The sequence below is a fragment of the Scyliorhinus torazame genome, chromosome 3 (genome assembly GCF_047496885.1).
Source record: "Scyliorhinus torazame isolate Kashiwa2021f chromosome 3, sScyTor2.1, whole genome shotgun sequence".
Classification (NCBI taxonomy): domain Eukaryota; kingdom Metazoa; phylum Chordata; class Chondrichthyes; order Carcharhiniformes; family Scyliorhinidae; genus Scyliorhinus; species Scyliorhinus torazame.
Window position 1 is genome coordinate 125,451,873 of NC_092709.1, and position 27,971 is coordinate 125,479,843.

The 27,971-nt window shown below is 49.2% G+C and overlaps 1 protein-coding gene across 1 annotated transcript in view; it reads right to left on the minus strand.

Annotated features, from left to right (window-relative positions):
• Positions 1-27,971, minus strand: part of prss12 (serine protease 12) — a 326,627-nt gene that overhangs the window by 114,948 nt on the left and 183,708 nt on the right. The window contains exons 5-7 of the mRNA XM_072497842.1: positions 16,962-17,140; positions 15,930-16,071; positions 861-1,063 (exon numbers count right to left, since the gene is read on the minus strand). Of these exons, the coding sequence (XP_072353943.1) occupies positions 861-1,063; positions 15,930-16,071; positions 16,962-17,140 (524 nt within the window). The remainder of the gene's footprint in view (positions 1-860; positions 1,064-15,929; positions 16,072-16,961; positions 17,141-27,971) is intronic.

Here is a 27,971-nt window from a genome sequence, read left to right on the forward strand (position 1 = left end):
GTAAATCCACAAGGACTCTTCACCATCATCGTTTGCATGCAACAAATAGGGAAGGAGTAGATAGTGGTAATGCTGCATGTGGGGGGAAGGGGATTGAAAGCTTTATCAATGAGAACTTAGAACAGACAGTGCAGAAGGAGGCCATTCGGCCCATCGAGTCTGCACCGACCCACTTAAGCCCTCCCTATCCCCGTAACCCAATAACCCCTCCTAACCTTTTTGGACACTAAGGGCAATTTAGCATGGCCAATCCAACTAACCTGCACGTCTTTGGACTGTGGGAGGAAACTGGAGCACCCGGAGGAAACCCACGCACACACGGGGAGAACGTGCAAACTCCGCACAGACAGTGACCCAGCGGGGAATCAAACCTGGGACCCTGGCGCTGTGAAGCCACAGTGCTATCCATTTGTGCTACCGTGCTGAGGTAAGGCAATGGTATATCTCGATGTGAAATTCTACTCCTGCCCTTCCTATTGGGCAGGATCAAGGAGAGAAAAAAAGCCCTTCAAAAGTGTCAACCACCAATGTAAGAAAGTTAGCTTCAGTATTCACCACAAATATGGATGTCACCAATGTAATGGGAGCCCACAGCCGCAAAGGCAAAAACAAAAGCACCTAAAACGTGTCTGAATGATTAAGTTGTGGAAGGATGATTTCGATAGCATCACTATCAATGTAATGATTTCAAAATGGAGGCTGTCCGTGGGGAAAATGAACGTCAAGTCCACTAATTACGAAGAAATAAACATTTAGTTTTGTGTGAAAAGGAACAATCTAATGTGGTTGCAAGAAATTGCGAGAGAATTAATTTCTTCATTGGTATTTTTATAAACTAAGATGATTTTAACTGTGCTCACCAAAAGAAATTCCCTGGATGTCATTCATAGCTTTGAGTGTACAAATGACCGTCACATCCTCCTGGTGGCTGCAGTCATGATTCCCCCATTCACTTCTGGAGCACAAAGAGAGCAAAGATTCCTGACCTGAGCAGTGGACGTCATCCAAGTAAATAGGCCCAGTGCCCCCTTCAAAGTGGCCTTCCAGGGGATTCTGTGCATATCTGTAGGACAGTGGGGGAGCAAAGAACAGTTGAATGAACAAATGCCGACTGCTCTGACAATTTCCCAATGAGGTCAATAATTTGTCTTCAATTCCATGAGATTCACCTTCAGTTCACGGCACCTTTTGAAGGGCTTTGTAAAATGCCTTCTAAAAATCCAGATAAATAACATCCTTAGATAATTCCCTGTCCGCCATTTTAGTCAACTCTCTAAAATAATTCAATCAAGTTCATCTGGCATGACCTACCATTTACAAATCCGTGCTTTTATTTCTGATCAGCTAAAATTTTTTGAAGTATTCAATTATTTCTGCTTTAATAATAGTTTCTAGAAAATTCCCAATGTTAGGTTAACCAATCTATTCTTTCATGGTTTCCCACTTCCACATTTCTTAAACAGTGGAGTAAAATAAGCCAATTTTCTAATCTAAGTGAACAGTTCCTGACAGAGAGCAGTTTGGAAGATCATGGTTTGGCTGTCTACAATATTCTGGTCTACTTACTTTAAATCCCTGCGATGAAACCACGTGGCCCTGGAAATTTGTCAGTCTTTTCTTCACTACCATTCATTTATTTATATTAATTTTGGTGAATCCCTATCCCTGATCCAATATTAATTTTCTTGGGGTGTGTAGCGCACAAAGACTCCGAGAGATGAATAGAGTGCAGTCGATGAGGCTTTATTAAGCGTGACTGTTTCCCCCGCAGTTCGGTAGTAGACTGCCTGCGGGGGAGGACTCCAGGTACTTATACTCCACCTTCAGGGCGGAGCTAGAGGTCAACGTCCAACCAGGACCCGGGATCTGTCAGCCAATGACATCATGGCTTCACAGTCCCACATGACTCCTAATGCATACTACCACATTCACCCCTTGTTAAAAATGAACCCGGCGGGGTGATGTTTCGCATGGTGGTAAGGGTTTACAAGGCTGGTCCTGGGAGGAAAACTTTCACATGGTATAACAGTCTGTACAAGGTTTTTTTTTGTTTCAAACTATTTACAGTAATCGTCAGGAAAAGACAAAATGTTCTCGTTAAAAGTCCACAAAGTCCACATTGTACTGTTAGATCGACGCCACGAGTCGGTCGGGCGGTCTGGTCGTCCGTGTCGATCGCCTCGGCCCCGGTGTTGGTGGTGGTGCTTGTTTCGGTGTTGTCTTCTCCGGGAGCCTTACGGTTTCAGCTTGGGCTTCATTCCTGGTCGGGCCTGGGAGGAGGACTGATCCTCCTGGGAAGGGTGCGGTCGCGGGGTGCGGCGGTGGCAGGAAGGGGGGGGGGGTTGGGTGATTGGTGTCGGGGGGGTGTGTGTGCTGCCGGCGGGCGCCAGATCTCGCAGAGAGACCGTGTCCTGTCGGCCGTCGGGGTACTCCACGTAAGCGTACTGCGGGTTCGCGTGAAGGAGGTGAACCCTTTCGACCAATGGGTCCGACTTGTGCGCCCGCACGTGCTTTCGGAGCAAGATGGGTCCTGGGGCCGCCAGCCAGGTCGGCAGCGACGTTCCAGAGGAGGACTTCCTGGGGAAGACAAGGAGGCGCTCATGAGGCGTTTGGTTAGTGCTAGTACACAGTAGTGACCGGATGGAGTGGAGGGCGTCCGGAAGGACCTCCTGCCACCATGAAACTGGGAGGTCCCTGGACCATAGGGCCAGTAGGACGGTCTTCCACACCGTACCGTTCTCCCTCTCTACTTGCCCGTTGCCCCGGGGGTTGTAGCTGGTCGTTCTGCTCGAGGCTATCCCGTTGCTGAGCAGGAACTGGCGCAGCTCGTCACTCATGAAAGAGGACCCCCTGTCGCTGTGGACGTATGCGGGGCAACCGAACAGTGTGAATATGGTGTTCAGGGCTTTAATGACTGTGGCCGCGGTCATGTCAGAACAGGGGATGGCGAATGGGAAGCGGGAGTACTCGTCCACCACATTAAGGAAGTATATGTTGCGGTCGGTGGAGGGGAAGGGTCCTTTGAAATCCAGACTAAGGCGTTCAAAGGGGCGGGAAGCATTAATCAGGTGCACACCATCCGGCCTGAAAAAATGCGGTTTGCACTCTGCGCAGATGTGGCAGTTCCTTGTGACTGTACGGACCTCCTCTAAGGAGTATGGGAGGTTGCGGGACTTGATAAAGTGGTAAAACCGAGTGACCCCCGGGTGGCAGAGGTCCTCGTGGAGGGTTTGGAGGCGGTTAATTTGTGCGTTGGCACATGTGCCGCGGGATAGGGCATCGGACGGCTCGTTCAGCTTTCCGGGACGATACAAGATCTCGTAGTTGAAGGTGGAGAGCTCGATCCTCCACCTTAAGATCTTGTCGTTTTTGATTTTGCCCCTCTGTGCATTATCGAACATGAAGGCTACCGACCGTTGGTCCGTGAGGAGAGTGAATCTCCTGCCGGCCAGGTAATGCCTCCAATGTCGCACAGCTTCCACTATGGCTTGGGCTTCCTTTTCCACTGAGGAGTGGCGGATTTCTGAAGCGTGGAGGGTTCGGGAGAAAAAGGCCACGGGTCTGCCCGCTTGGTTAAGGGTGGCCGCTAGAGCTACGTCGGAGGCGTCGCTCTCGACCTGGAAGGGGAGGGACTCGTCGATGGCGCGCATCGTGGCCTTTGCGAAATCCGCTTTGATGCGGCTGAAGGCCTGGCAAGCCTCTGTCGACAGAGGGAAGGTCGTGGTCTGTATTAGGGGACGGGCCTTGTCTGCGTACTGGGGGACCCACTGGGCGTAGTATGAAAAAAACCCCAGGCAGCGTTTCAGGGCTTTTGAGCAGTGCGGGAGGGGAAATTCCATGAGGGCGCGCATACGTTCGGGGTCGGGGCCTATTATCCCATTGCGCACTACGTAGCCCAGGATGGCTAGCCGGTTGGTGCTAAAATCGCACTTGTCCTCGTTGTACGTGAGGTTCAAGGCTTTAGCGGTCTGGAGGAATTTTTGGAGGTTGGCGTCGTGGTCCTGCTGATCGTGGCCGCAGATGGTTACATTGTCGAGATACGGGAACGTGGCCCGCAACCCGTGTTGATCAACCATTCGGTCCATCTCTCGTTGGAAGACCGAGACCCCGTTTGTGACGCCAAATGGGACCCTTAGGAAATGGTATAATCGCCCGTCTGCCTCGAAGGCTGTGTACTTGCGGTCACTTGGGCGGATGGGGAGCTGATGGTAGGCGGACTTGAGGTCCACGGTGGAGAAGACTTTATATTGGGCAATCCGATTGACCATTTCGGATATGCGGGGGAGAGGGTACGCGTCTAGTTGTGTGTACCTGTTGATGGTCTGGCTATAGTCTATGACCATCCTTTGCTTCTCCCCTGTCTTTACTACTACCACCTGTGCTCTCCAGGGACTATTGCTGGCCTGGATTATGCCTTCCTTTAGTAGCCGCTGGACTTCGGACCGAATGAAGGTCCGGTCCTGGGCGCTGTACCGTCTGCTCCTAGTGGCGACGAGTTTGCAATCCGGGGTGAGGTTTGCAAACAAGGACGGGGGTTGCACCTTGAGGGTTGCGAGGCCGCAGATAGTGAGTGGGGGTATTGGGCCGCCGAATTTGAAGGTAAGGCTCTGTAGATTGCACTGGAAGTCTAATCCCAGTAATGTGGGGGCGCAGAGTTGGGGAAGGACGTAGAGCCTGTAGTTTTTGAACTCCCTCCCCTGCACCGTTAGGGTAACTATGCAGAAGCCTTTGATCTGTACGGAGTGGGATCCTGCAGCTAGGGAAATCTTTTGTGCGCTGGGATGGGTGGTCAAAGAACAGCGTCTTACCGTGTCGGGGTGGATAAAGCTCTCCGTGCTCCCGGAGTCGACTAGGCACAGTGTCTCGTGCCCGTTTATCAGCACCGTTGTCGTCGTCGTCTGGAGTGTCCGGGGCTGAGCTTGGTCCAGCGTTATTGAAGCGAGACGTGGTTGTAGTAGTTGAGCGTCTTCTTCGAACCCCGTGGAGCCGTCGAGACTGGGGTCCGTTGTTGCCGTCCAAGATGGCGTCGGGGTTGAACAAAATGGCTGCCCCCATGCATTGCACATGGCTGGGGGGTCACAAGATGGCGGCGGGGGTGGACAAAATGGCCGCCCGCATGCGTCGTACAGGTCTGGGGTGGTCCAAGATGGCGGCGCCCTTCCTCCCCTCGTGGTGGCCGGGACCCAAAATGGCTGCGCCTGCGGGTCGCACATGGGGCGCTGGGGGGGTTGGGGAGCGTTAGGAACGCGCGGGGCTCCCTCATCTCTGGGGACAGCGGTGGTCGGGACCCAAATTGGTAGCGCCGGCGGGTCATACGTGGGGCGCGGGGGTTTGGGGGGCGTTAGAGCCGCGCAGAACTCCCTTTTCTCCGGGGAGAGCGGTGGTCGGGACCCAAAGTGGTAGCGCGGCGGGTCATACATGGGGCACGGGGGGGGGGGGGGGGTTGGGGAGCGTAAGCGGCGTGCAGGGCTCCCTGTTCTCCCGGGACCGCGGTGGTCGGGACCCAGAGTGGCTGCGCCTGCGGGTCGTACATGGGGCGAGGGGGGGTTGGGGAGCGTAAGCGGCGTGCAGGGCTCCCTGTTCTCCCGGGACAGCGGTGACCTCGCGGGACCGGCACACAACCGCGAAATGGCCCTTTTTCCCGCAGGTCTTGCAGATCGCTGGGCGGGCCGGGCAGCGCTGCCCGGGGTGTTTCGCCTGGCCGCAGAAATAGCAGCGGGCGCCCCCGGTGCGACTTGGTGTTTGGATCACGCAAGCCTGGGGGTGTCCGGGGGGGGGGGGTGGGTTTGTCGCGACGGGTACGTACGGAGCCCAATGGGCTGCCGCGCGGTCGGGGCCGTAGGCGCGGGTATTTCGCGCGGCCACGTCTAGGGAGGCTGCTAGGGCCCGTGCCTCTGAGAGTCCTAGCGACTCTTTTTCTAGAAGTCTTTGGCGGATTTGGGAGGAGTTCATACCTGCCACAAAAGCATCGTGTATTAACATGTCCGTGTGTTCATTTGCGTTCACCGACGGGCAGCTGCAGGCTCGTCCCAAAATTAGTAGCGCGGCGTAGAGTTCATCTATCGATTCTCTGGGACTTTGCCGTCTCGTTGCGAGTTGATAGCGAGCGTAGATCTGGTTTACTGGGCGGACATAGAGACTTTTTAGTGCTGCGAACGCCGTCTGGAAATCCTCTGCGCCTTCGATGAAAGAGAAAATCTCCGTGCTTAACCTCGAGTGCAGGACCTGTAGTTTTTGGTCTTCTGTGACCCGGCCGGTGGCCGTTCTGAGGTAGGCCTCAAAACAAGTCTGCCAGTGTTTGAAAACTGCTGCTGAGTTCACTGCGTGGGGGCTGATCCTCAGGCATTCCGGGATGATCCTGAGCTCCATAGTCCTTTTTAGTCACGCTTAATAAATTGTAGCGCACAAAAACTCCGAGAGACGAATAGAGTGAAGTCGATGAGGCTTTATTAAGCGTGACTGTTCCCCCGCAGTTCGGTAGTAGACTGCCTGCGGGGGAGGACTCCAGGTACTTATACTCCGCCTTCAGGGCGGAGCTAGAGGTCAACGTCCAACCAGGACCCGGGATCTGTCAGCCAATGACATCATGGCTTCACAGTCCCACATGACCCCTAATGCATACTACCACAGGGTGCCTGGCATGTTAACTCCTTTCTCTACTGCAAATACTGAGATACAAAGTAGTAACTTAGCCTGTCCAACATGATTGTCTTAGGAACCCAGGATCATAGGAGCAGGGTTAGGCCATTTGGGCTGTCGAGCCTGCTAAACCAGGGGGAAAATCCTATCTACATCTACCCTGTCACACGCTGTAAACATTTACTAAGTTTCAGTGAGATCATCTCTTATTCATCGAAGCCCTCATAAAACAATCCTACCATCTCGGGGCTTAGTCTGGTGAACCTCCATTGTACTCTCTCAATGGCAAGTATATCCCTAGATAATGAGACCAAAACTGTAAACAATACTCCTGGTGCAGTCTCACCAAGACTCTATACAATTTCAACAAGACATCTTTGCTCCTGTACTCAAATCCCCTTTTGATGAAAGCTAACATTTGTCTTCCTAATTTCTTGCTGTACCTTCACATTAGCTTTTAGTGAGTCATGAACAAGGGCACCCAGGTCCCTTTAGACATCAACACTTTCCAACTCTCACCATTTAAGAAACACCTTTGCCTTTCTATTTTTTCAACCAAGTGAATAACTTCACTTATTCACATCAAGAGCTGGATTATGAGGCGGGCTCCTCTCGTTCAGCGACAGGGCGGAGATTACGTTTTGTCGCCAAAATCGGGAGCGGTGCCGGTTTTTGAATTCGCTGCCCCCTGAAAACCGGGGTACTCTAGGCCAATTATCCACTGCCTCAGGCCATTGCCTGAGGCCTGCCCCGCGATGCTCCGTCCCCGACCGGACGAGTTCCCGAAGGCATGGGTTACGTGTGCTCACACCGATCGTGAAATCGGCGTGGCGGCTGTGGATTCAGTCCGGGGCTGCCACAGTCGGGGAAGACCAATCGGCGGGCAGGGGGTGCTTCATTCGGGGTTGGGGCCACTGTGGGTGGGTGGTCAGGGGTGCACAAGCGGACTATGGGGGGCACTACTTTGGCGGTGCAGGTTCGTGGGTTGAGTCCGCAATGGAGCACGCTGCAGCCGCTGCAGGCCGCCAGCATGCACATGTGCAGCCTCTGAACCGGAAGTGCTGGGGACCATATCGGCAGCTAGAGCTGCGAGCTCTATGACGGCTCCCTGCTAGTCCCCAGCAAAACGGGGAATCAGTGGCCTTTTGACGCCAGTTTTCCTGGTGTAAACGGCCACCGTTTTCACGCCGGCCTGGGGACTTAGTCTCTTAACTCTCTTTAAAGTGGTTGATGTTTGTATATATTGTGGTTTCAGCACTGAGACTTACTCATCTATGAATAAGATGAATGAAGTAAGGCTCACAGCTAGTCTGTGGAAGCTGTCAATCACAGCCTAGATGTGGAGATGCTGGCGTTGGACTGGGGTGGGCACAGTAAGAAGTCTTCCAACATCAGGTTAAAGTCCAACAGGTTTGTTTGGAATCACTAGAATCTTAGAATTTACAGTGCCGAAGGAGGCCATTCGGCCCATCGAGTCTGCACCGGCCCTTGGAAAGAACACCCTACTTAAGCCCATGCCTCCACCCTATCCCCGTAACTCAGGAACCCCACCTAACCTTTTTGGACACAAAGGGCAAAGCACCCGGAGGAAACTCACGCAGACACGGGGAGAACGTGTAGATGCCGCACAGACAGTGACCCTAGGCGGGAAACAAACCTGGGACCCTGGACCGCTTATGCTGTGAAGCATCTCTGCTAGCCACTGTGCTACCATTCTGCTAGATTTCAGAGTACAGCACCTTCATCAGGTGAGTGATGAAGGAATGAATGAATGGCTTGCAGCTAATGGATCTGAGGGGTTTAAACACAGGTCACAGCTGTTCTCTTTCCAGAAATGGGCAGTTGGTGCTTCCAGGTGACATCTGGAATATTTTCACTGTCCCTGTCTAGACTGCTCTGACTTCCAGACAGGGGGTCCTTTTCATGGGGGGTCTGAGTGGGGGGATGGGGGTTCCCTTTATTTAGGGGGTCCCTGTGTGGTCCCTCTAGTTAGGGGATCCCAGTGGGGGGTCCCTCTGGTTAGGCACGCCGTGAAGGGAGTCCCTCTAGTTAGGGGGTCGCTGTGGGGGGATCCTTTTAGTTAGGGGGCCCTTGAGGGAGCCCACTCCAATTAGGGGGGCCCTGTGGGGTCCCTCCAATTAGGGGGTCTCTGTGGGGTTCCCCTTAGTTCAGGGGTTTCTGGGGGATCTCATTCATCAGGGGGTCCCTGGGGCAGTTCCTCGTTAGGGGTTCCCTGGGGAAGGGTCTCTCGTTTTAGGGGATCTTTGGGGGGAGGGCAAATGGTCTGGTAAGGGAGAGGTGGGAAGGTCACCCTTTGTGGGGGTTACTTAAGGAGTTACCCCCTTGGCATACCACAAAGTTCATCCCGTCAGGTTCATGTTCGCTGATACCTGTAGTGATCCCGCCCACGTGATTCTTGGCCCAGAGAACCAGAGAATCACAGAGGCCCAGAAATTCTGGTGCCCGGCCAGCTAAGTGGATGCACATTGGTCATTAAGACCCATTTGCATCCATTTAAATTCTCCCGCTGGCACGTAGGTACGAGCTTCGATCCTGCTGCCAGCGGGGGGCCGGCACAGCGGTCAGTCTCTTTTCTTGCATGATTTTTTTGCATGATTCTCCACCCGATCACGGGCCGGGATTCTCCCCTACCCGGCGGGGCGGGGGAATCCGGCGTAATGGAGTGGCGGGAATCACTCCGGCGTCGGGCCGCCCCAAAGGTGCGGAATTTCCCGCACCTTTAGGGGCCAGGCCCTCACCTGGGAGTGATTTCCGCCCCGCCGGCTGGCGGGAAAGGCCTTTGGCGCCACGCCAGCCGGCGCCGAAAGGACATCGCCGGGCGACGCATGCGCGGGAGCGTCAGTGGACGCTCACGGCATCTCCGCGCATGTGCAGTGGAGGCGGTCTCTTCCGCCTCCGCCATAGTGGAGACCATGGCGAAGGCGGAAGAAAAAGAGTGCCCCCACGGCAAAGGCCCGCCCGCCGATCGGTGGGCCCCGATCGCGGGCCAGGCCACCGTGGGGGCACCCCCCGGGGCCAGATCGCCCCGCGCCCCCCCCAGGAACCCGGAGCACGCCCGCGCTGTCTGCTCCCACCGGTACGGTAGGTGGTTCAATCCACGCCGGCTGGCGAGGGTTGGCAGCAGCGGGACTTCGGCCCATCGCGGGCCGGAGAATCGCCGGGGGGAGAGGAGAATTCGGGACACGGCGGGGGCGGGATTGACGCCCGCCCCCGGCGATTCTCCGACCCGGCGGGGGGTCGGAGAATCGCGCCCACGATTCGCGATCCCGGCGTCATGGTGCGGAGAATGTCGCCCCATGTTCTCCCGCTGGAGATGAATCACCTCTGATTTGCACTTGCACTGGCAATGGCATCCAGAGGTGATTCACTATCCCTTGCCATGCAAAATTATGAGGCGGGGATTGCAAGGGATTCTCTTCTGAATCCCACTATTGGGCTGCAATTTTAAATGGGCGATCCTATAGCAAAGTCAGGAGGCTGGCCCCCTCCTCCCCACAATGCAATTCCGCCCCCCACCCTCAGGGTTTGTTGGGTCACTCCTCCACCCAACCCGCAGTATGCACACATGAGGTTGACCCAGTCCCCCACAGACTCCCCACCAGAGACCCCATAACAGAGACCCTCACCAGAACACCCCATAACAGAGCCCCCTCCATAACAGAGAATCCCCTAACAGACCCTGCCTGGAAACTAAAGAGCAGTCCAGACCTAAACAATGAAAATATCACTGTTTCCAAACTCACCTTTCCCCTATACCTGCTACCTCACACAGAGAAAGCAGCAGCTGTAAATTCCTAGAAAGCGAAAGCCACATCACCAGGGTTAAAACCCCTTCAGATCCTTTGATCTGCAAAGCTTTTATTCACATAATTTTCCCCTTTTCCCCTTTCTCTCAGCAGAAAGCACTTAACTGTTTTGGATGTGGTCAAGACCTGTCAATCATAGCTAGATGTTTATATGCATTGTGGTTAGTTTCACAACAGTGCTTGAGATCCATTCAAGCTTAAAGGGGAATGAAATTAAACAATCCAAACACCTGGCTTTTTGGAAACTGTCAATCACAGCCTAGTAAAAGTAATTTCTCATTGATGTGAATAAAAGTCTTGCAGGTCAAGGGATATGAGGGGGCTTTGGTGATATGGTTTTTGCTGTGTAGGAATTTACAGCTGCCACATTCTCTGCCTGAGGGAGCAGGTGTAGAGGACAGGCCAGTTTTAAAGCAGTGTTTTTTTTCCTATTTCTGTCTGGATTGCTCTTTAGCTTCCAGACAGGAGTCTCTGTTATGAGGAGGGGTGGGGGGTGGGGGTGTCTCTGTTACCGGGGTCACTGGTAGGAAGCCTGCCATTTATGGACCTGTACCCAGCAATGTCAGCACATTCAGAAAACGTGCTTGGGAAGGGTGAAATCTACCAAGAAGGAAAGGATAAAAGAGTTATTTCATAAGAAAATAAGGACTTGGTGCTGAAATAGGCCATACAACCTAGTGAGGCTGCTCCATCATTGAATAAAATAATGGCTGAACTTCTACACCAACTCCACTTTCCCGTCCTGTCCTTATTTCACAGGATTCCCTTATTATTCACAATTATGTGTAATTAATGAGATTAATTGGCTTCCGGTGACGGCGGGCGGGAGGCAGCCGCACACTGGAGGGCTCCCGCTCGGGAATAGAAATTTTTGGGTTTTAACGTCTGGCCCCAGGGGCAACGGAGGCTGAAAAAGCTGTAAGAAGGCACAGGGAGGAGAAATGTCCAAGCGTGGGAAAAAAACGGCCGTGAAAAAGGGGGTTAATGAAAGTCCGCTGGTGAGTGGAAAAGTCAGCGCAGGAACTGTAAGGAAAGCGGAGGCTGGAGCACCAGGAGAGGCCACATCGCTCACAGCAGAAGAAATGACCAAAGTGATGGTTGTGCAACTTGAAAAATAGTTCAGAAAACACCTGGAAGCGATGAAAAAGGAGATGGGGGCGGTATTGAAAGTGCTGGTGGAGGAGGCGATTGCTCCGGTGAGGGCTGCGGTATCAAGCGCAGCGGCGGAGGTGCGGGAGCAAGGTGAGACACTTAGGACTGAGTTTAGGAGGAACTTCTTCACCCAAAGGGTTGTGAATCTATGGAATTCCTTGCCCAGTGAAGCAGTAGCGGCTCCTTCATTAAATGTTTTTAAGATAAAGATAGATAGTTTTTTGAAGACTAAAGGGATTAAGGGTTATGGTGTTCAGGCCGGAAAGTGGAGCTGGGTCCACAAAAGATCAGCCATGATCTCATTGACTGGTGGAACAGGCTCGAGGTGCCAGATGCTCCTAGTTCTTATGTTCTTATGAAGGAAGTGGAAGAGGTATTATTCCAGCACAGTGATCAACTCACCTCGATAGGGAAGGAGTTGTGGAAGGTGACAGAGACCAACAAGGGTCTGTGAGCCAAAATGGAAGACCTGGAAAACAGATCCAGGCGGCAGAATCTGAGGATCATGGGTCTGCCCGAAGGAGTGGAAGGCCCGAGGCCGACGGAGTATTTTGCCACGATGTTGGCGGAGCTATTGGGGGAGGGGGACAATCCTTCTCGATACAAACTGGATCGGGCTCATCGGTCATGGAGGCCTATACCAAAGGCGAGTGAGCCACCAAGAGTAGTAACTCTGTGTTTCCATAGGTACAGCGTGAAGGAGAAAGTCCTGTGCTGGGCAAAGCAGAAGCAGGTGGTGCAGTGGGCTGGAGCTGGTATACGCATATACCAGGACTACGGTGGAGTTGGCGAGGAGGCGGGCTGCCTTCAGCCAGGTGAAGAAGGCACTGTACATCAGCAAGGTGCAGTGCGGCATAGTATATCCAGCTAAGTTGAGGGTGACCTACAAATCCAAGGACTTTTATTTTGGGACAGCGGAAGCGGTGGAGGAGTTTGCGAAAGCAGGACTGTGGCAGAATTGAGAAATGGGACTGAGAGGGGGTTGTGCACTGATGTAGCCTCATGTAACTTTATTTTTTCACAGCATGTTGGTGTATGTACTAAATGAGTCGACGCTGTATATTTGGGCAAGGGAAGAGTTGGGACTTTCATTTGCAATGATGGTTCTTTGGGGCTTGGGTGTGTATGCTGGGGATGTGTGCCAAAGGGGATTTCTTGGTTTTCCTGGGACCGGGCAAGGGGGAAGGAGACATGGGCGGGGCCTCCACGGCTGGCTGGTTTAAGCTGGCCAGTGAACGGGAGTGAGGTGGGGGAGGGGCTGCGGCCATCGGAGCCTGGTAGAACAGGTTTCGGTGAGGCTAGCCGGGGTGAAAAGCTGGGGGAAGGAACCGAGGTTGGGGGGAGGAGTTTACAAGAGGAAGTGGAGGGGAGGAGTCTGGGAGGAGGGGTGTCTACAATTCATGGGTGCCATTCACGGTACTCTTTCAGGGATTGGATGGCATTGAATATTAGGGGGGTGTTGGGGGGTGGACTATATATGTCAACGGTGACCTGGGGCGATTCCTGATTCCTTTTTCTTTTTTCCTCCTTGGGAGGTTTAGTTTTATTTGATGCTTAAATTGTTAGGTGGGCCATTGTTTGGGGGGTGGTGGGAGGATGGGGTCGTTGTTGTTGGTAGGGGGATTGACATTGTATTCGTTAGTGTTTACTGTTTGTTGGTGGGGTGTAAATTCTGAAGAAAATGTGAAAATGGCGAATAATAATATTTTTTAAAATAAAAAATTAATGAGATTAATTAAGGAGATGTACAAGGCATGATTTTTACACAGAAGGTAGTGGGTGCCTGGAACTCACTGTCAGAGGAGGTGGTGAAAGCAGGGATGATAGTGACGTTTAAGAGGCACCTTGACAAATACTTGAATAGAATGAGACTAGAGGGATACGCACCCCAGAAGTGCAGAAGGTTTTCGTTTAGACAGGCATCATGATTGGTGCAGGCTTGGAGGGCCGAAGGGTCTGTTCCTGTGCTGTATTTATCTTTGTTCTTTAATGAACATCCACTGTCCTCTGTGGGAGAGAATTCTGAATATTCACAGCCCTCTGAGTTAAAAATAAAATTCTCTTTGTCTCAATTCTTAATGGGTAACAGGAGACTGACCTCTCAGTCTATAATGCAAAGCCATGGGAAAGAGCTTCTCGGTATCTACCCCATCAGGCCCTCTAAGAATTTTGAGATTTCAGTGAGGTCAGCTCTCATGCTTCTCAATTCCAGGGTATGTAGGCACAGTATATTCAAACATTTCTCATTGGGCAACCGTCTCATCACTGGGATCGCTCTTGAGAACCTACGTTGCATCCGCCCCCAAGACGAACATATCCTTCCCCCCCCTCTCCAAGACGAGTATATCCTTCCTTATTGTACAGGGTATTCTAGGTGTGATCTCATAAAAATCTGAAGAAAAATTACAGCAAGACTTCCTTACTTTTATATACCAAACCCTTCCTTGCTCTAAAGGCCATTTGCCTTCCAAATTGGTAGCTGTAGCTGCATGTTAATCTTCTGTGATTTGTATCCAGGGGGTCATAACATTTACTACATGTCTTTAGAAATATTCTGTTTTTCTATTCCTCCTAACAAAGTGAAGAACCTCACATTTCTCCACAAAACACGCCAAATGTCACCTCTTTCTCATTCATTTAACCTACCAATGCTTTGTAGCCTCTTTGCATCTTATAGCTTAATTTCCCAACTTCCCTCGTATGATCAGCAGTCTTGAGTTCAATATTCTCAGTGCCCTCATCTAACTCATAGATATGGAGTGTAAATAGCTGAGGCTCAAGCATTGAACCTGCAATGCCCCACAACTGACCAACCTGCCAACCCAACAATGGCCCCTTTTGTTCCTGCTTTCTGCTCTTAATCAATTCTCAATCCATGACTCAAATATTACCCTCCATTCATGAGCCTTAATCTTGTGTAGCAACCTTCTATACAACATTTTATCAAATGCATTTTGAAAATTTGAGTTTGGTTTTGTATGATTTTGGAATCCGTAATAGCAATTTAAGCATAATAAAAAATTATGCTAACATCACATATTAGTCACATTTATAATTACCCCTACAATTTATATCTCATATCTCATGTGTTTTTACACTCTTGACGTAGTACCACTCTTGGGCAGCACGGTAGCATTGTGGATAGCATAATTGCTTCATAGCTCCAGGGTCCCAGGTTCGATTCCGGCATGGGTCACTGTCTGTGCGGAGTCTGCACATCCTCCCCGTGTGTGCGTGGGTTTTCTCCGGGTGCTCCGGTTTCCTCCCACAGTCCAAAGATGTGCAGGTTAGGTGGATTGGCCTTGATAAATTGACCTTAGTGTCCAAAATTGTCCTTAGTGTTGGGTGGGGTTGCTGGGTTATGGGGATAGGGTGGAGGTGTTGACCTTGGGTAGGGTGCTCTTTCCAAGAGCCGGTGCAGACTCGATGGGCCGAATGGTCTCCTTCTGCACTGTAAATTCTATGATAATCTATGATAAGCTGCTTCCTTGATGTGCACTCTGACAAAGGAAGGTTCAGACTTGGAGATAGCTTTAACACGTTTATTAAACTATTAGCAATTCTCCTACTTGGATTTGACGCGACTGTTAATCCTGCTATAGCTACTCAGACTGACTAACCAGTCTGCTACAATCCACGTGGTGGGTATGATGTTCAATCAACCCTGTGTCTGTACTCACTGAGAGTCTCCACTGGAAAGAGACTGAGCATGTGTGATGTGTCCTTTTATATGGGTTGGTGTGATGCCCTCCTGTGGTAGTGTCACCTCTGTGTGTATCGTGACTGCCCATTGGTCGTGTCCTATCTTATTGACCTATTGGTTGACTGTCTGTGTGTCATGTCTCTGGTGTTCCCTCTAGTGTCTAGCTAGGTGTCGTGTATGTACATTAACCCTTTGCGTACTTCCAGTGATGTATATCACCACATCTCAAACACAAGATCACTCGGATCACCACTAAGTTGCAGTCCGGAAGATTAAAAGCCCATGAGGTTTGATTTACGCACTGCATTTCATAGAATATTAGACTTAAACCTGATGTAAAAATAGCTATCAATTATAAATCTTTGAGTAACCTTAGCTGTGGCAGTTCTTGTTTTAAACTTCACAGTCCTTTCAAATATAACATTTCTGATAATTGATCCTCCACATTATGCCACGCAGTAAAGCAAATGCTGATTTCACACTGAATTAGTTTTTTAAAAAAGAAATTATGTCACAGCCTCAATGTGTGGTTAATTATATCTCTAATTCCTCGCTCTCAGGTTTCTGCGATTTGATAGACACACTGAGATAGAAAGCTCCTCCAGTACCTGAAACCCAGTTGCCTACAGACAACTTGAGCATTCCGCTCTGTCCAACCATCATCACAGACAGTTCCCCACTGGCCACCGTAATACACCTCAAGTCGTCCTTCATGGCGACCCTTCCCTCCAACCAAGCGCAATGCACCGTCTGAACAATACAAACAATGGAACAGAGTGAGGATATATGATACACAATAAAAAAGATCAAAGTATCAAGCCATTTTTAACTATAACTTAATGTAATAGAAAGCTGAAAGTATTTTCTTTTTAATTGTAACAGTAAGCATTAGTTTAGGACATTTGTATTACAACAAGCTGAATATTGAGTTCTACAAACTAAATTCACTCAATGCTGCCAATTATAAAACGGCAATTTTCTCCTCCATGAAAGAGGATTTGTTGCAGTTTATGCATTTTATTATCCCAGATTGTGAGGTCTCCAAATGACCATTGGAAACAGATGTTGCATGTGCATGGGGGCTATCTATTACATTCAGGAACTTTTATTATCTAGTGCCTGGACAATTGATGTCCTGCATGTATTTGATTTACAAAACTGAAATCCGTCTACTTCCACCAACGGCAAGGCACTTCATACAAAGGCACAAGTGAATTGTTATAAATAATCCAGCACTGTATACTGAAAGGCAGAAAGCACCTGGATTTTAATGCCTCCTGAATGCTACCAGGGAGCCTTTGCTTTCAGAAATATATTCAATAATCCTTAGCAATTGCTTTCTTCTTTTGAAAGTTCAAAATCCAGGAATGAAACAAGGTGTGCAAAACATAAATCTTTCAACTGAAATCTTTCAATTTTCTTTCCTAATCCTAGGTGCAGAAATTAAATAGATGCTGGGACATAACTTTTCATATTACCATGAGTGCCAAACCTTTACCTCACTATAGTTACTTATTTTGTACCTTATCTGTACCAGTTTTCTAACTGAAATTAAGTTTTTAGATCGCAGGACGGTACTGTGCCCATTCACTGTTTTAACCGTCACTATAATTATATTGCTCATATTAAAAATTACTTACTCCTGAGAGGGTTGCAGGACACACCTGCATCTTCCTTATGCCCACAGTTGTGTTTTCCCCACAAACTCTTTGGACACTGGTCTATAGAGAGCTCATTCCCTGTGCATTGGACATCATCCAGTAATATTGGGCCAGAGCCTTCTCCAAAGTAGGCCAGCAGCTGTGCCTTGGCTGGACTGCTGTGTGGTGGAAAAAATGGCAAATTAATATTCAAAACGTACCATGTTTTCATTATTATTCTTACCTGGTACCGGCTATCTCGAGGGCAACAGAACATTGCCGTGGCATATCCACTTCTACTGCTCTACAATCTAATCGTACAACTGTTAATACAAATGGGGCAGCACGGTAGCATAGTGGTTAGCACAATTGCTTCACAGCTCCAGGCTCCCAGGTTCGATTACGGCTTCGGTCACTGTCTGTGCGGAGTCTGCACATCCTCCCCGTGTGCACGTGGGTTTCCTCCGGGTGCTCCGGTTTCCTCCCACAGTCCAAAGATGTGCAGGTTAGGTGGATTGGCCATGATAAATTGCCCTTAGTGTCCAAAATTCCCCTTAGTGTTGGGTGGGGTTACTGGGGGTAGGGTGGAGGTGTTGACCTTGGGTAGGGTGCTCTTTCCAAGAGCCGGTGTAGACTCGATGGGCCGAATGGCCTCCTCCTCCACTGTAAATTCTATGAAATCTAGAGACTATTATTATGATGGTTTTGGGTGTAGAATTAGCATAACTGGTTCCATGAGGAAGACTTTGGTACAGCAAAGAGCTGTTCCAGAAAGCTCCATCAGACTGAGACCAGAGGGTCTATTGGTCAATGGTAGATTTCCAAAGTGTTAATTACAATATAACAGGACTTACATTGGAGTTCTAATGTGTTGTGCTGCGCCTGCAATCATAGTTGTAAAAAATATAAGCAGCTTCCTTTCATTGTAGAAATGGATTAAAAATAAACAGTGAGTTACTTTGGGCTTCTCTTTGTATTCACTTAAGAGTGGAATTGACGAACGCCAATCACTAAGTTGCCCGTGTATCTGCTGCCTTTCTCAATCAGAAAGTATTGTGTGCCAATGAGAGGTTTAGAGACCCACTGCTCCAGGGTCTACCACTACCCGCCTGCCAGTCCCCCAGATCAGCAGTGGTGGTAACACCAATTACAGTCTCTGGGGGCTTCTCTGTAGCTATTGTGAAAATCTGGAAGAACAATCAGGAATTTCATGGAATATCAGTCAAAAAACTCCTAGAAAAAATAACTTACATTAAAAACTTGGAATATCATTCCAAAAACCAACATTTCATTGCATACGTGGCACTTCCAGAAAAGTAACATCAACAGGCTTAGATCTGAAAGGTCTATAAATGATATAAAAAATGTTGTAAATTTGTTTGCTGCCATCATGTGGCCTTATTGATATCAGGAATGGATAGTTAAGACATTATACTCATGTTCAATTGTTATTAAGAACTCTGAAGTTAAATCATCCACTGATTCTGCTATAAATATTCACAGATGATTTTTTTCCCCCCCTTGAAGAACTCTACCTGTTCAAATGAAAGGAATAGTGAGGCTTTCCTAAAAAATTAATTCTCATTCATTCACCAGACTACATCAGATTTATGTGCAAGGTAACAGTTGGTTGGAGTGATACTCAGGACTGAGGAACAGGAGTAGACCATTTGGCCCTCCAAGTCTGCTCCACCATTCAATAAGATCATGGCTGATCTCATCGTAGTCTCAGCTCCACATTCCTGCCTTCCCCCAAAACCCTTGTCTCCTCCAGCTATGAAAAACTCTGCCGTGAACAAATTCAATGACCCAGCCTCCGCTGCTCTTTGGGGAAAAGCATTTCATATAATAAAGACCCCCTGAGAGAAAAAAGCTCCTCATCTCAGTCTTAAAAGGGAGATCTCTTATTCTTAAGCAGTGTTCCCTAGTTCTAGACTCCCCCAGAAGTGGAAACATCCTCCACCTGATATCTACCCTGTCAAATGTCCTCAGGATCATACATGTTTCAACAAGACCACTTCTCATTCTTCTAAATTGCTTAGGCAGGAACATATCACTGAGGTTCAGACTGCATGATAAACCAGAACAAATACTTGAATGGGTTTGGCAGCATCTGTGGAGACAGAAACGTTGGGCATGATCGAACAGCCTCATCATGTCCATCTCGGGTCAGGACGAGACCATCTCACGGGATTTGCGACCCTTGAGACGCCTCGCGAGATCTAATGAGATCCCTCGCTGGGCAGAATCCAGATTTACATATTTAACTGAGCAGTTAGGCTCACTTAAATATGTCGGCGCCAGATTTTCCCAAGGCCTGGGATCGAACATCGGCGCCTGGGTGACCTTGCCATGGTGCCGTTTAGCACTGTCCTCACAAATGTGGAGCAGGAGTAACGGCACCTGGGGGGAGGGGTCTGCCAGGCAACTGGAAGCCCCCAGATGGTCGAGCTGTGGGCAGGATGGTAACCTGGAACTCCCACTGCCACCCGTGCACCTTGCCACTGCCAGTCTGATACCCTGGCAGTGCTACCCTGGCATTGCCTGGGTGCCAGGCTGGCAGTGCCAAAATGCCTGGGTGCCAGGCTGGCACTGCCAGGGATTGGACCCAGGGGTGCCCTGCCCTTATGAGGTGAGGTGAGGGGAGCTCGAGGACCCACTAACAGGTACGCTGGGGCATTGGGTGATCCAGAGGTCGAGATGGGGGGTCCAGAGATTAGGGAGATCGGGGTGGCATTTCAGAATGGTGCCCTGATCTCTTCCTGTACTGACGAACTGAGCTTGTCAGTGCACAAAATGGGACTTTCTTCACCAGAGCCCCATTTGATAGCGGGGTCATGCTCGGCACTCCAGGCACCAATAAATATCCTGCTAAACGTGTCCAAAACAGGACTCCGTTTTTTTCCCGTTAAAGCGCGTCCAAAGTTATTCAGATCTAGATTTAGGATTCTGATGAAAAGTCATTAACCTGAAACAAGAATTCTGAGCTGCATTTTGTGTGGCTTGGTCACCGTATTTCTAGCGCCACCATTTCACCTTCCCACCCACCTCTGAGCTCCCTCCATAATACGGGGAATCATCGGACACCAAAATTGGCAGTTTGCCCATATTTAAATAAATAATTACAAAGCCAATTAGAAAAAATATGCTGCTTACACTATAATGTTTGGAGAAAAGATATCTTCTTTAAAGTTGTTTTAAAAATTTCACATAGAATCCCTACAGTGGAGAAGGAGGCCATTCGGCCCATTGAGTCTGCATGTGCCCTTTGAAAGAGCACTCTACCTAAGCCCACCCTATTCTCGCAACCGAACCCTAAGGGGCAATTTAACATGGCCAATCCACCTAACCTGCGCATCTTTGGACTGTGGGAGGAAACTGGAGCAACCGGAGGAAACCCATGTAGACATCAGGAGAATGTGCAAACTCCACACAGACACTCACCTAAGGCTGTAATTGAACCCAAGACCCTGGAGCTGTGAGGCAGCAGTGCTAACCACTGTGCCACCATGCCACCCCATGGCTTATGATGAGCTACCAGACTTCTAAACGAAAAGGTATGAATGGATAGGATTGTGCCAGTGGGACCCCCATCCTTCTGAATGTGATTGCTGCTGCTTGTCAAGGGTCTACTGTACTCACTGTTGTGGTAGTAACTGGAATTAACTATGATGAGAGAAAGAGGAAAATCTGATGGGTTCCCAAGACTTACCTCCCTATCACTGGGTTTGGATGACTAATACCCCTCTAGTTGGGGACTGTGTGGAATCAAGATTGACTATATTAGAAGCAGGTAAGGTTTTCCTGCCAGATGTCTGTTAATTTTCCAGAGCTTGAATCTCCTGAAATGTCACTGGCCACAGAGGCTGTCGGTCCCAGAATACTGAAAGAAAGTGAGAAGCACTAATTATAATTTTCCAAAATATTTGAGTTGGGAAAAAGTGCTAAGCTAAAACATTTATCAAGTTGTCAGATTTAGTTTGGCACTAGGTGAACTTTTCGAAATATATTACAGGATGAAATTAGGCATAGGCTAATTGGGTAGATTCTGCATGAATTTGTAAAGGGCAGGCTGCATTCAATTAGTTTTAATTGAATTTTTGAGGAAATTAAAGGCATAGATTTTGAGTGTGATAGTGTAAAAAGGATGATAGAGTGGTGGACCACATGCAGCCCATCAGGGTTATGAGTGCGGCCCACAAGACATTTTGAGCATGATTTAATGGCCATGCTGCACCCGAAAAGCATCTTACCCACGGTGCAGTGTCGTTGATAGGAGCCGGAGGATCCCGCTCCTGGGATCTACCCAGTTCGCTACGCCTCGCAAGACCTAACACACTCACTTTTTAACAAATCTGCATATTAGAACGAGACAGCTCGTCTCACTTTAATGTGCAGATTCCTGAGTATCCCGATGAGTGGGATCTATCTCGGAGACCTCGAGAGCGGCGTTCAGTACTGGTCTCCAGGAGCAGGGACCAGGTGGAATGGAACTCATGGGGGTTTCCCAGGGGTTCGGAGGCCCATAGGTGCTTGACCTATGGGAAAGGGTGGCACCCTGGCAATGCTGGTGCTACCCAGGCACCCTGGCACTGCCAAACTAGCACCCTGGCAATGCTACCTGGGTGCAAGCCTGCCACTGCCAAGGTGGCACTGCCAGTTGGCAGGGGCACTGCCAGGGTGTCAGGTTGGCACTGCCAAGCTGGCATTTTTTGCACGGATGCGATGGGGCTGGGGTGCCATGTGGAGGGAAGGGGTGGGCTAGAAGGGCGGGTGGGTGGGTCCCTTGGCGGTACCCTTCCATAGTGCGTTGGTGTTGGACGTTGCTTCGGGGGCTCAGATATCAGGATGCCATTTTTAATCTCTCACTACACTCAGGAGTTCCAGCAAGTGGACAAAACGGGGCTATGTGAGGCCCCTTATTAAATGTGAGTCGCGTTTTCTCGCCTTGAATTTCTCGGCGCTGCGAGCGCCGGTAAACATGCGGATAAATATGCTCGCTATGGGACTTTGTTCCACTTAGTTAAATCGGGCCCTTTGTTGACCATTGCCCATGTGCAGGGTTGCCAAATTCTGCTCTTTTTTCAGAAAGGAGGCTTTGAAGAGTGTACAGAAGAGGTTTACCAGGATGTTGCCTGATATGGAGGGCATTGGACATGAGGATAGGTTTGATACGAACCTCGGAAAAGTAGAAGGTTTTAGGTTCGACGGGCAGCATGGTTGGCACAGGCTTTTTGGGCCGAAGTGCAGAAAGAGGCCATTCGGTCCATCAATTCTGCACCAACCCTTCGAATGTGGAAATCATTTACACTCCCCCATTCACCCCACCCTATCCCCGTAACCACATAACCTAATCTGAACATCAAGAGGAAATTCCTCGTGGCCAATCCACCTAACATGAACATCTTTGGTCAGTGGGAGGGAACCGGAGCACCCGGAGAAAACCCGCGCAGACAAGGAGAGAAAATGCAAACTCCACACATACAGTCACCCAAGGCTGGAATAGAAACCGGGTCCCTGGCGCTGTGAGGCAGCAGTGCTGACCACTGTGTCACCATGCCACCCCTTATATTTGCATTGTTTTTACCATTTGAAGTTCTATTAATATATGAATGTTTAAGCATTTTCTATAACTTGTTGTGAAATATCTGGCATGTATTGAATCTTCTTCATAGGGTCATGGTTAGTGAACAAGCCTGATTTCAATCTTGCAGTCCACTGGGATGAAGGAGGGCCACTCATGTGGCCCATCCACTAGCTTAGATTGCCTATCACTGGTAGTGAAGGTGATGAAATAAAATGTGGGCGAGATACAAAACAAACTGCTGATCATCACCACCCTTTTTGCAATATCACACAAAGTCAAAATCTACCCCAGAGACTGTGCAGATAAAGGGCATATGTGATTATTGGAGGAAATTCGTTAAATTATCACATCAGAGTCTTAAGGCTGAAATTTCCTGTGCAGCTTGATTTTTTGTTCAAGTTAAATGTAAAGAAAGGGTGCTCCTTGGAGAGTGTTCAGACATCGAGCTACTTTTTCCTTTAAGCAAATATTTTTCCGAGAATCATTACCTTCCATTCTGAACAGATGGAAAAGTTAAAAGATAAAACAGTACTTTCCTGAATGCAATCCACTATAATTGCCTGCTCTGTTAAAAAAAATTCAGCTGACATAAGGGAAATGGAATTCCGCCATTACCTCAATGATCGATACACATGTGTTTTAAAAGAAAAATCTGGCAGCATCAAACATTTGCTTCGTTAAATTATAGTGCCGCTTGTCAAGAGTACCCCTTTTGGCCCATTAGGAATTTATTAAACTGTGAACTATTAATGTTCTTTTCTCCAGTACCAGACTTGAACCTTTGGGTCAAGGGGTTGAAAAGACAGCTCTACATCTCACTCTACTACTTGCATTCCCTCCTACTGCTCACTTGATTCATAGGCACTATTCATGATCCTCTTGATTATTCACATGAATGCAGTTCAGCAGAAAAGGGCTCTGTGAATTCCCTCAGTCCCCACCACCAGCACCTCCCACCCCACCCCCAACCCTATCAGAGAACGAAGCATCTGCTACTTTGTACAGTGCTCCATTTAGCAGGTCAGCTGAGGATTGCTAAAACTCACCACAGAAAAGAGGGCAGATTCAAATTAGTCACAGTTGAATGCTGAGTTCTCAACTCTCTGCACTAATAGTTCAAAATTGTCTACTTCAGCAATCATTAGGTGAACAAGCTCCCCAAGTCTTCAGACTCTGTTTTGGGGAATATAAGTAATATGGGAACAAGGAGCAGCAACAGGCATCTGATACATAGACAGCACAGATAGCTTCTGTATTATACCCTGCTGGTTACTGGGAACTCACCAGCAGCAGCCAAGCTGACCAATGCTTCAGAAATGACAACTTGTGGGGGCGGAGGGAGCAGTGAGAGTAGGGTGGGTGGCTGGGGAGAGTGGGGTCCCACCACACTGAGAGAAAGAATTTGGAAGAGAAAGGGCCAGCAGTCCTGTTCTCCCTGCACACTTGCTCGCCTCCTTGCGGTTGCCACTGGAGCTCTTTCTATTGGCTGTCATCCAGATGATGAGGAGGAGGGCGTGTCGTAGGTTGGCACAGGGCTAGGAGGAATAACAGCCTGAACAGCCAGAGGAAGTGGAGCCTGAAGAAGGTCAGGATGCTGACAAACAGGGGCAATTGCAACGGTGAGCATTGCCCCGATTACAGATATATCCCTATCTCCACCTAGGTCCACCTATCTCCAACGGCAATCCCGAAGTTGCTTTAGGTTGTGCCGGAATGTGCTGCTCACATATGCTAGCTTCTCCATGAGGACCTGTGAGCACAAAGATTTGGAGGCAATGGCTTCCCAGTGGTATTAAAGGGCAACACTGCCTTAAACCTCTGTAGCAGTGGTCCCTTCCAGGGTTCCACAGGGGACTTGTGAGCACCTCCTAGTCAATAATACACAAGTGCATCAGCAAAGAGCGCAGAGAGAGAGAGGGCGAGACTTCAATAAAGAGCGGGGAGAGAGCGAGGGCGAGACTTCAATAAAGAGCGCAGAGAGAGAGGGCGAGACTTCAATAAAGAGCGGGGAGAGAGTGAGGGCGAGACTTCAATAAAGATTGCAGAGAGAGAGAGCGAGACTTCAATAAAGAGCGCAGAGAGAGAGAGGGCGAGACTTCAATAAAGAGCGCAGAGAGAGAGAGGGCGAGATTTCAATAAAGAGCGTGGAGAGAGAGAAGGCGAGACTTCAATAAAGAGCCCAGAGAGAGAGAGGGCGAGACTTCAATAAAGAGCGCGGAGAGAGAGAGGGCGAGACTTCGATAAAGAACGCGGGGAGAGAGAGGGCGAGACTTCAATAAAGAGCGCAGAGAGAGGGCGAGACTTCAATAAAGAGCGCGGAGAGTGAGAGGGCGAGACTTCAATAAAGAGCGCGGAGAGGGCAAGACTTCAATAAAGAGCTCGGAGAGAGGGCGATACTTCAATAAAGAGCGTGGAGAGAGAGAGAGGGCGATACTTCAATAAAGAGCTCGGAGAGAGGGCGAGACTTCAATAAAGAGCACGGAGAGAGGGCGAGACTTCAATAAAGAGCGCGGAGAGAGAGAGGGCGAGACTTCAATAAAGAGCTCGGAGAGAGGGCGAGACTTCAATAAAGAGCGCGGAGCGAGAGAGGGCGAGACTTCAATAAAGAGTGGAGAGAGAGAGAGAGAGAGAGACTTCAATAAAGAGCGCGGGGAGAGAGAGGGCGAGACTTCATTCAAGAGCGCGGAGGGAGTGCGAGACTTCAATAAAGAGCTCGGAGAGAGAGGGTGAGACTTCAATGAAGAGCTCGGAGAGAGGGCGAGACTTCAATAAAGAGCGCGGAGCGAGAGAGGGCGAGACTTCAATAAAGAGCTCGGAGAGAGAGGGCGAGACTTCAATAAAGAGCACGGAGAGAGAGATTGTGAGACTTCAGTAACGAGCACGGAGAGAGAGAGGACGAGACTTCAATAAAGAGCTCGGAGAGGGCGAGATGTCAATAAAAAAGGCGGGGAGAGAGGGCGAGACTTCAATAAAGAGCGCGGAGAGATGGCGATACTTCAGTAAAGAGCTCGGAGAGAGAGGGCGAGAGAGCGCGGAGAGAGAGAGGGCGATACTTCAATAAAGAGCTCGGAGAGAGAGGGCGAGTCCTCAATAAAGAGCGCGGAGAGAGAGAGGGCAATACTTCAATAAAGAGCACGGAGAGAGAGAGGGTGAGACTTCAGTAACGAGCACGGAGAGAGAGAGTGCGAGACTTCAATAAAGAGCTCGGAGAGAGGGCGAGACTTCAATAAAGAGCACGGAGAGAGGGCGAGACTTCAATAAAGAGCGCGGAGAGAGAGAGGGCGAGACTTCAGTAACGAGCACGGAGAGAGAGAGGGCGAGACTTCAATAAAGAGCGCGAAGCGAGAGAGGGCGAGACTTCAATAAAGAGTGCGGAGAGAGAGAGGGTGAGACTTCAATAAAGAGCGCGGGGAGAGAGAGGGCGAGACTTCATTAAAGAGCGCGGAGAGAGTGCGAGACTTCAATAAAGAGCTCGGAGAGAGAGGGCGAGACTTCAATGAAGAGCTCGGAGAGAGGGCGAGACTTCAATAAAGAGCGCGGAGCGAGAGAGGGCGAGACTTCAATAAAGAGCTCGGAGAGAGATTGCGAGACTTCAGTAACGAGCACGGAGAGAGAGAGGGCGAGACTTCAATAAAGAGCTCGGAGAGGGCGAGACTTCAATAAAAAAGGCGGGGAGAGAGGGCGAGACTTCAATAAAGAGCGCGGAGAGAGAGAGGGCGAGACTTCAATAAAGAGCGCTGTCGGGTAAGACAGCTGTTTGTTTCAAAATTGAAAAAACCTGGTAAAGTGACGTCACACAAAACTGTGACTTGATTGGCTGAAAGGCAGACTGGGCTAAATTTGAATATCTGGAGTTACTGATTCAAATACTAGTTTTGTTTTGACTTATATTACCATTTTGAAGTTGATTTGAATTATTATTTTAAAATGTTTTAATTTGACTTAAATAACTATTTTGGGTTGATTTATATTACTATTTTTAAGTTGATTTAAATAACTTTTTTAATTTCAATGAAATAACTATTTTTAATTTGTTGTCAGATCAAGAGGGATAAATACTCATGGTTTTTTAAAAAAAAACTGATTAAATAGTATATGGGAATTGGATGTCATCTGACACAAAAACATCTTTCTAAAGTTTAATTTCAAAGGTTTAATTTAAAGGAATAATTCATGGCAGGACAGCTCCAAGGTGTGGTCTGCTCCTCTTGCTCCATGTGGCAGACTGGGGACAGTTCCAGTCCCCAGGGTCAGCATGTGTGCAGGAAGTGTCTCCAGTTACAGCTCCTGGAATAGCTCAGACTCCGCAGGCAGGAAGGAAATCGGTGACCACCAGACAGAGCAAGAGAGTGAGGCAGGTAGTGCAGGGATCTCCTGTGGCCATTCCCCTGCTGAACAGATATACCATTTTGGATACTGTTGAGGGGAATGGCGTCTCAGGGGAAAACAGCAACAGCCAAATCCGTGGCACCACAGTTGGTTCTGCTGCAGAGGGGAGGAGTAATAAGTGTGATAGTACAATAGTTCTAGGGGATTCAATTGTAAGGGGAATAGACAGGCGTTTCTGTGGCCACAAACGAGATTCCAGGATGGTACGTTGCCTCCCTGGTGCTCGGGTCAAGGATGTCTCGGAGTGGGTACAGGGCATTCTGGAGGGGGAGAGCGAACAGCCAGTGGTCATGGTACACATTGGTACAAACGACATAGGTAAAAAATGGGATGAGATGGCAGCACAGTGGCGCAGAGGGTTAGCCCTGCTGCCTCATGGCGCCGAGGTCCCAGGTTCCATCCCGGCTCTGGGTCGCTATCTGTGTGAAGTTTGCACATTCTCCCCGTGTTTGCGTGGGTTTCGCCCCCACAACCCAAAGATATGTAGGCTAGGTGGATTGGCCACACTAAATTGCCCCTTAATTGGAAAAAAAATGAATTGGTTACTCAAAATTTTTTTTTTTTTTTAAAGGGATGAGGTCCTAAAGGCAAAATACAGGGAGCTAGGGAGGAAGTTAAGAAATCGGACCTCAAAGGTAGTGATCTCAGGATTACTACCGGTGCCATGTACTAGTCAGAGTAGAAATGACAGGATATATAGGGTGAATACGTGGCTGAAGAGATGGTGTCAGGGGGAGGATTTCAGATTCCTGGGGCATTGGGACCCGTTCTGGGTGAGGTGGGACCTGTACAAACTGGACGGGTTACACCTGGGCAGGACTAGAGGATTTAAACTAAAATGCCAGGGGGTTGGGAACCTACGCAAGGAGTCAAGAGAAAGAGGGAGCAAGGACAAAAGCAAAAGGTAGAAAAGTGATAGGTGGAGAAACCAAGGACAAAATTCAAACAGGGCAGTGGAGAAAAATATTGGGAGCAAGACAGGCATTGTGAAAAAGACAAACTTAAAGGCTCTGTGCCTTAATGCACGGAGCATT